Source organism: Chrysochloris asiatica, unplaced genomic scaffold (assembly GCF_000296735.1).
Source record: "Chrysochloris asiatica unplaced genomic scaffold, ChrAsi1.0 scaffold00146, whole genome shotgun sequence".
Taxonomy (NCBI): Eukaryota; Metazoa; Chordata; class Mammalia; order Afrosoricida; family Chrysochloridae; genus Chrysochloris; species Chrysochloris asiatica.
In genome coordinates, this window is record NW_006408664.1 from 3,484,923 (window position 1) to 3,493,279 (window position 8,357).

Sequence of the window (8,357 nt, forward strand, 5' to 3'; positions counted from 1 at the left end):
ATTTGTCAGAAGCTTGAAAACAGTATCTGTGTTATCTTCTAAGTTTCTTCTCATGTTCTCTTTTTTTATCTTCATGCTCTCTTTTTAAGGCTCAATATAATACTGTGCAGAGTCCTGGTATGGCACTGGGGGTTAATGCACTAACTGCAAGATCAGTTTGAATCACAAACTCTCGGTGGTTCAAGATCACCAGCCGTTCCTCGGAAACCCTATACAGGGTCACTATAAGTCATAACTGACTCAAAGGCACTTAACAACAATAATAACATAATACTATGCAGCCCTGTGTGGTACTGTAGGATAAGCAAAAACTGCTAACCAAAAACTTGGAAATTCAAACCTACTAGCCGCTTCTTGGAAGCCCTATAGGGTCGGCACTCAGAGTTTAGACTTGACCACACTTAACAACAACAACTACGTAATACTGTAAGTAGAGCAAAGCCTTGTTAATAAACAAAGAGTATAGTTAGAGATTGCAGGGAAGAACCATATACCTCTTCAGCATAAAATTCTCCCAAGGGCTTCCCATTGTTCTCAATATAATGGTGGTGGTGGTGGTGTACCATGAGTTGGTTCCAACATATAGACACCCTTATGAGAGCAAGAAAGCCTCATCTTTCTCCCAAGGCAGCTGGTAAATTAAAACTGCTGACCTTGTGGTTAGCAGCCCAACTTGTAACCCACTATGCTACCTGGGCTCCTTTTCAGTATAAGGCTGTTGTTGTTAAGTGCTGCTGAGTTGGTTCCCATCCATAGCAACCCTATATAGGGTTTCTGAGGTGCAGCTGATGAGCTTGAATGGCCCACATTGCGGTTCAAACTGACCTTGTAATCCAGCACATTAACCCACAGCACAACAACAATAACAGTCTTAATTTACATGGTAGAGTAGCACTGTCCAACAGAACTTTCCGAAAAGTGGCTATGTTCTATAGCTGAGTTATCTAATGTGTCGGCCGCGCATGTGTGGTTCCTGAGCATATTAGACACACTGTGAATGGCTAGTGTTTAGCACACTGTACCATACAGCTCTACAGTGTATTTCTTGCATGCTACACTGTCTTGGAAGTACAGCCAAAATGCTCCTTAGAAGCGAGGATGGAGAAACATTGTCTCACACACTTTGGACATGTTATTAAGAGAGACTGTTATTAAGTGCCATCGAGTCAGTTCCGACCCATAGTGACCCTGTATAGGGATTCCGAGGAGCTACTGGTGAGCTTGAACCACCGACCTTGCAGTTCAAACGGCTTTGCAGTTTGGCATATTAACCTAACCAGGACTCCATCAGGAGAGATAAGTCCCTGGAAAAAGACATCATGCTTGGTAGAGGGTCAGCAAAAAAGAGGCAGATCCTCAATGAGATGGACTGAGTGCAACAATGAGCTCAAACACAACATTGAAATTAGTACAGGACCAGCAGTGTTTCGGTCTGTTGTTATGAGTCTAAACAGGCTCAATGGCACCCAATAACATGTCTTGTAATTCCTTGAAATCTAGCAAGGTCTATATGATCAACACACACACACACACACACATTAGTTTTCATTATCCATTTTCTTCCTGTTTCTGTATTTCCCGATCACACTGATTTATCAATTTAATACGCCATTTTAATCTATACTCTGGACCAATGCAAGAATTTTTTGTTAGAAAAACTCCTATTCTTTCATTTTTTACTTTTTCAGGTTATCAGCTAAAATGTGATTTTCTCAAAAAGGTGTTACTTGGCCCCCAACCCCCACATATATTAGATTCTTTCCATCCCTTTGTTCTAGTAGAACTTTTTCTTGCTAACACTTATCACAATTTGTGATAACCAGTTTATCTGTAGGTTTAATGCCTTTCTTGAGTGGAAAAACTGGGTCTATTTTGTTTATCATTGTATCTTGAGTGTTTGGCACACAGTAAATATTTATGAGACGGACGGACGAACGAAGCTAGAGACTGGGGCACATTCTCGGGGTTTCTGACCTCCACAAACCATAATCTAAAAAAATCCTCCTAGCCAGACCACTAAGGCAATTTACAAGTCCTTGTTCCCGACAAGCAAAGTGCAGTTGGGTTCAATCCGATCTAGGCAGACGCCTCAGGTCGATCGGTCGCACCCTCCCCAAAAGCCGCAGAACCTGGGCCTGCGTAACCTCCGCTGCACCCCTTCTTCATAGTGGATAAGCCGGTAACGGAGTCCCATTGGTGCACCCCCAACGTACCTTGGACACCGAGGAGGTGGCCATGATCTTAGAGGCCCGCGGGATTCCAGTTGCACACAAGATTTCCCGCGCGCCCTCGCGGCAGAAGGGCAGAGGTTAGAGGAGGCCGATGAGACTCATTGATTGGCTAACATCACCCACTGGGACGGGCTTCCGGCGTGCGAAGGCGTGGTGTGAAGAGGAGGGCGGGGCGGGCTTCCCGAAGCAAGACATGGCGTGCGGCTTCCGCAGGTCCATCGCTTCTCAGGTATGAACTCGCAGCTGATAGAATGAGTGACCCAGCGGATTCCCGGACCCCGAAGCCTTTTCACCAAAGCGAATCAATTCTCAGTCAGCGGGAGCACCACTTATTTTCCTAATCCTGTTTCTGCTACCTTCTCCCGCTTCCATATAGTTTGCCAAGGCAAATCGGTAGAGAGGGACCAGGTAAAAAGTAAATCTTGAAAGACACCTGTGACTTTCCTCGCTCCTTCCTAACTCACAGCTTTGCATGCTTTACCTGATGGGAAGGTATTAGCCGTGATTAGATCCTGTAGAGGGAGCCCTGGTGTGGTGCTGTGGGTTAATGCGCCAGACTGCAAAGCTGTTTGAACTGCAAGGTTGGCGGTTCAAGTTCACCAGACGCTCCTCGGAAACCCTATCCAGGGTCGATATGGGTCGGAACCGACTCTATGGCACTTAATAACAACAGATCCTATAGAAGTTAGTATTTATTACACTTCATAAAGTGTATCCACTCGAAAGGCTCCTATTTTTAAATTGATTATTTCACTTCCATTTATTTGGCAGACTACCGTAGCATTATGTTTGTTAGCGCCAAAGGCAAAGGAGACCCTGCTTTTTTTGATTCAAAGTCACATTTGAACTGCTGTAGTGATATTAACGGTTCAAGTCCCAAAGAAGGATGATGACCACTATAATGTCCAATTTAGAGAATTTTATTGGCACAACAGACAGCTATAGCTAGACGGCAGGGAGACAATAACTTCTCCTAAGTCTGCTGTGTCGCAGGGAGATAGCTGCTAGTTTATATATATGCTACATTCTTGGCTCAGGGTCTAGGGGTTTATCTAAAGGAATTTGCTGAAGCAGGTAGTACAGAAGCAAAAAGTAGCAGGTTAGTTTGCTAAGAGAGACTTGGTAATAATAGCTAACAAGGTCAAGGCAACAAGGCTACAAATCAGTTTACTTAGGTGGAATAACAAAACTATATATCAGTTTGCATAGGCAGACTAACAAGGCTGCAAATCAGTCACCGTTGTTGAGAGGGTCCATGAGGTACATAGTTAATTACTTTAAGGAATGCCCTGGGTCTATAATCACACAATAAACACCACCTGTGAGGCTTGTTTCGTCTTATCTCCCCTGAGGCCAGGGGAGCTATGTCTGTGAGGCTTATTTCTGCCCTATCCACCTCTAGGCCAGAGGAGCTGTGCTGGCTTTAGACATTCTGAGATTTCAAGGAGCTCTGTTGTTTCAGTGAGAAGGGATTAAATACTGCAACAAAAATCTGGAGTTCATCAAAAAGAGTTTTTAAAACTCACAGAGAAACTTGTTTGCTCCTTACAAGCCATGTCTTTTTTTTATTATTGGTGGTTGGTGGTTAAGTGCCATGGAGTTGGTTCCGGCACATAGAGACCTTGTACAGGGTTTCTGAGGGTGTAAATCTTTACAGGAGCAGAAAGCCTCATCTTTCTCCCGTGGAACAGCTGGTAGTTTTGAACTGCTGACCTTGCAGTTCACAGCACAATTGGTAATTTTGCCATGTAAATAACGGGCACAAGAATAGAACACACATAGCATGTATAGGAAACTGACACACTGAGGTGGCTGAACAGTTGTAAACACCTTCTAATTCCATGTGTTATTTGCATAAATATTTGGTAGTTTGCCTGGCATAAAAGTTGACTTTGTTCATTTTTACACTGTTTTTGAACATTTGTGAGGAAATCCTGTCTTTATGCTCAGAAATGTACTTCCCTGGCAATGCTGACTCTCCAAATATCAATACCATTTGATAAGACAAAAAAGTTTTGTGCTTACATGAAAGGAGAGCACCACCTTAATAAAGCTTTGACTAAATAGTGCCTTGGACTAGGAAGCCTGATATCACTAAAAATTTGAAGTTTGGTTTAAGGTTGGTCTTTCAGTGAGAAGGTGGTTAGGGTTAGGATTAGATATGAATCTCCTCCATATAACAAGTTCAAGACTGGAGGAAAGAGCAAATTGAGAATATTGAGGGAGGAAAGCGAAGTTTTAGGATGCAAACTATTGATGCTTTTTATTGAAAAGTGGATAGATACAAACTATTGATACTTTTTATTGAAAAGGATATAATTTTAGAGAAGTTCATATAGTGAGGTTATTTTCTCAGCCAGGAGTCTCTTGGTGTTCTTAAGTGTCACTGAGTAGGTTATGACTCATAGTATAGGGTTTCCAAGGAGCGGCTGGTGAGTTTGAACCACCAACCCTGTAGTTCACACTGAACTTGCAGTCCAGTGCTTATCCTACAGCACCACACCAGAACTCCTAAATAAATAGAATTAAACAAAGTTAAGCTAATGAAGGCAGAAGAGTAGTAAAGTTCTATTAATGTTAGCTAGAGCATTATGGCTCTGTAGGATAAGCCCACCAGCTGCTTTGTGGGGGAAAGATGAGGCTTTCTGCTCCCTCAAAGTTTTGTTGTTAGGTGCCATGAAATCGGTATTGTCTCATAGTAACCCTATGCACAACCGAATGAAACACTGCCCAGTCCTGCAGCAGCCTTACAATCTTTACTACGCTTGAGCCCATTGATGCTGCCACTTTGCCAATCCATCTCACTAAGGGTCTTCCTCTTTTTCTCTTACTTTCCACTTTACCAAAGATGATATCCCATCTCCAGAGATTGGTCCCTCCTGATAATTTGTACGAAGTGTGAGAGACGAAGTCTGGCCATCTTGGCTTTGAAGAAGTATTCTGACTACACTTCTTCCAACACAGATGTTTGCTCTTTTTAAAGTCCATATTGTAATTTGACAGTCCAGGTACTTTCCATACTCTCCTCCAACACCATAACTCAAATGTATCAATTCTTCTTGAGTCTTCTTTATCCACTGTCCAACTTTCACGTGAATATGAGGTTACTGAAAATACCATGTCTTGGGTCAGGCGCACCTTCATCCTGAAACTGACATCTTTGCTCTTCAACACTCTAAAGAGGTCTTGTGCAGCAAATTTCTTGTGCAAGAAATTTGATTTCTTGACTGATGCTTTCATGAGTATTGATGGTTCATCTAAGAAAAATGAAGTCTTTAACAACAGTCTCTTCTCAATTTATATGAATGTTTATTAGTCCAGTAGTGAGGAATTTTGTTTTCTTTACCTTGAGGAGCCTATACTGAAGGTTGTAGGTGGTTGTTTTTTTTTTAAATAAAGCTTTTATTGTGTATTGAGTAAGTGAAGGCTTATAAGGAAGATCACCATTTTTACATTCAGCAAATCATTCTAATGATTACAATCCCCTCCATGTACACTTAGCCAACGGTATTTACCTCTATTATCTTTTTTTTTTTTTTTTAATCTTTAATTTTTTTTTTTTTAAACCACAAGAATCCTATCCCCATCTCCTTTCATCAGTCCTGCCCAGATTGGATACTACTCAGTGGAGATTCTACTTTCTGTCATACCCTCCTTATCTAGGCTCCCCCTTGAAAGCTTCTAAGCCAGTCACTTCTTGCCTTTGTAGGCCCCTGCTGTTTTGGGTAGCCAAAGTCTAAGTTGCCCATCACTGTCTACCCTGTGTACCAAGGGGATGGGAATGATCCTCACTGTAAAGATTTGTTCCCCCTTTGTGCTACTGCATCCATAGATATAGGTCAAGTTCATCAAATTGTATCAGATTACTCTTTTTTTTGTTCCTCTTCTTTCTTCTTCTAGTCGACTTCTGATCATCCAGCCATTGAAGCCAGGTCAAGTGGGTACTGTCTGCAACTGTGGGTGTTCTTGTGCATCTCCCCTCACTTCATATTGACTCTTCTCTCTCCACTCTAGTCCTTTGTGACGTTACTGTCTCTGGGCCCAGGAGTCCCCAGGTGTTGCCAAACTGCTAGGCAACCAGGTCTCCACCCAGGTGCACAGGGTTCTATTGAAAGTTGTAGGGCTTAGCTGCAGCTTCCTTGCTGTTTTTCCCTCACATCCCTTATTGGTAACCAATGTGGTCATCAGTCAGAGCACATGCCTGCGCATGTATTCCCCTTGAGTCTTAGTCTTGGAAGGAGGTTTGCCCTGAGGGGACCAAACCACTTACCTTGATGTCTCTTGGGCGAACAACTTGCTTGTTCTTGTAGTAGTCAGTCAGAATACTGTTACTGTTTTTTATTTTTCCTGTCGGTCTTTATGTCAAGAAGTATCTTCTGTTCTTCTAGCTGCTCCAGACCTCTATTACCTTTAAAAAAATGTTTTGATGTGTACATATCACATTGGAAATACGTATTTATTTAAATGTCCAAAGGACACATATTGCAAGCCAACCTTCTGCCCGCAGGCACACTGCTTTTCTCAGTCCATGGGCCTAGAGTCCACTGCTGCTCTGTCTGTCTATGCCATCACCTTCACCACCATCTCTGTGGTCACTGCTTTTCTGGTTAGGATCCCTCACTCATCTCGTGTTCTTCCCTCTTGAGGGTCCTAGAATCCCCTGTACCTGAAATGACCAATTAACTGCTTTCCCCTTTTAGTTGCACCTCTTGTATGTTTACAGTTGTGACAATTGCCATTAGACCTGAAAACAGTTACTCACAGTTGAATCATAAAATCCTATCTCCCTCATCACCAGACCCAGCTGGACACGAGGAAAACTATTCGGTAGGGTTTCTGTCTTACTCCCTTCGTTCTGACACTAAACACCCTCATGAAAGCTTGTAAGCCAGTCACTTTGTGCTTTTTAGTCTCTCAATCTTGGTAGCCAAAGTTTTAAGCTGCCCATCCCTATCAACCCAGTGTACTGAAAAGGCATGCTTTATCCTTGTTCAGAAGAAACCTTCCATATTTGGTTGGAATTTTAGGAAGACTCATCCATAATCAAGGTTTCAGTTGATCAGGTAGCAATTTACGCTTGTGCTCTGTATCATACTTTTTCTTCATCTGATCGAATTCTGATCAGCAAGCCATCCACACTAGGTCCAGTGGGTACTGTGTGTGAGTCTGGGAGTTCTCACACACACACTCTCCCTTCCCCACCACTTCAGATCAGCTGGCTGCTTGCTTCATTCTTAACTCCAGCCCCCAGTGGCTAGGTCAGTGTCTTTGGGCTCAGGAGTTCACACATCTCCCTGAACTTCAAACCAGCCAGCCCATCCTCTTCTGGCTCTCATCTAAGGTTATTGGGCATCTATGGAATATGGCCATTCTCAACCCATGTCTTCTTTGCTGCATTTCCCCTACTTCTACTCACAAGTTGACCAGGAAGGTCACCAGCAAGCATATAGGACTGTTCATGTGTTCCCTTTTGAGTTTTAGTCTTAGAAAGGGGTTTACCTTGATGGGCTGAATTTTCTTGCCTTGCTTAATAGCTCCATTGCACACAGCTTACTTGATATTATCACAGCCAAAGAGTCTGCTTCCCCCCCCACCCCCCGATGTGTTTTTCTTTCAAGAAGTATCTCTTGTTCCTCCAACCATTCTGGGTTGGTCTGCATGTCTTTTCAATTGGGAATCCCATCCCCAACCCCCAAAGGTTCTGGGTGGGCCTCAGGATTCCACCTAAAGCCCATTACTCCACCAAGACGTAACAAGAAGCATTTTTTCTTGGGTACATTCTAGACTCCTTTTAGATAATCCTACAGGCAGAAGATGGCTTACAAGAGTTCCGTAATCTTCCCCAATTATCCTTTCTATCCCACTGAAATGTGTATGTTACACTAGTAGGTTGTTGTTGTTAAGTGCCATTGATTCACTAGTATGTAGGGAAACCCAATATCCACAAAACAGTCAAGCACTTTAACATTATTTCCTCTCCTTTACCCATTCAGACTGTGTCTCAATCCCTGTATTGTGGTGGTGGTGGTTATGTGCCGTGGAGTCGGAACCAACTCATAGCAACCCTGTACAGGGTTTCTAAGGTTGTAAATCTTTACGGGAGCAGAAAGCCTCATGTTTCTCCCG

General features: G+C 42.9%; 2 protein-coding genes across 2 annotated transcripts in view; one reads left to right on the forward strand and one right to left on the reverse strand.

The window, feature by feature from the left end:
* ORC3 (origin recognition complex, subunit 3) overlaps nt 1-2,339 on the reverse strand; it is a 113,831-nt gene extending 111,492 nt beyond the window's left edge. The window contains exon 1 of the mRNA XM_006870628.1: nt 2,214-2,339. Coding sequence (XP_006870690.1) covers nt 2,214-2,237 — 24 coding nt within the window. The 5' untranslated portion in view covers nt 2,238-2,339. The remainder of the gene's footprint in view (nt 1-2,213) is intronic.
* Nucleotides 2,340-2,421: 82 nt separating this feature from the next.
* RARS2 (arginyl-tRNA synthetase 2, mitochondrial) overlaps nt 2,422-8,357 on the forward strand; it is a 98,147-nt gene continuing 92,211 nt past the window's right edge. The window contains exon 1 of the mRNA XM_006870629.1: nt 2,422-2,460. Coding sequence (XP_006870691.1) covers nt 2,425-2,460 — 36 coding nt within the window. The 5' untranslated portion in view covers nt 2,422-2,424. The remainder of the gene's footprint in view (nt 2,461-8,357) is intronic.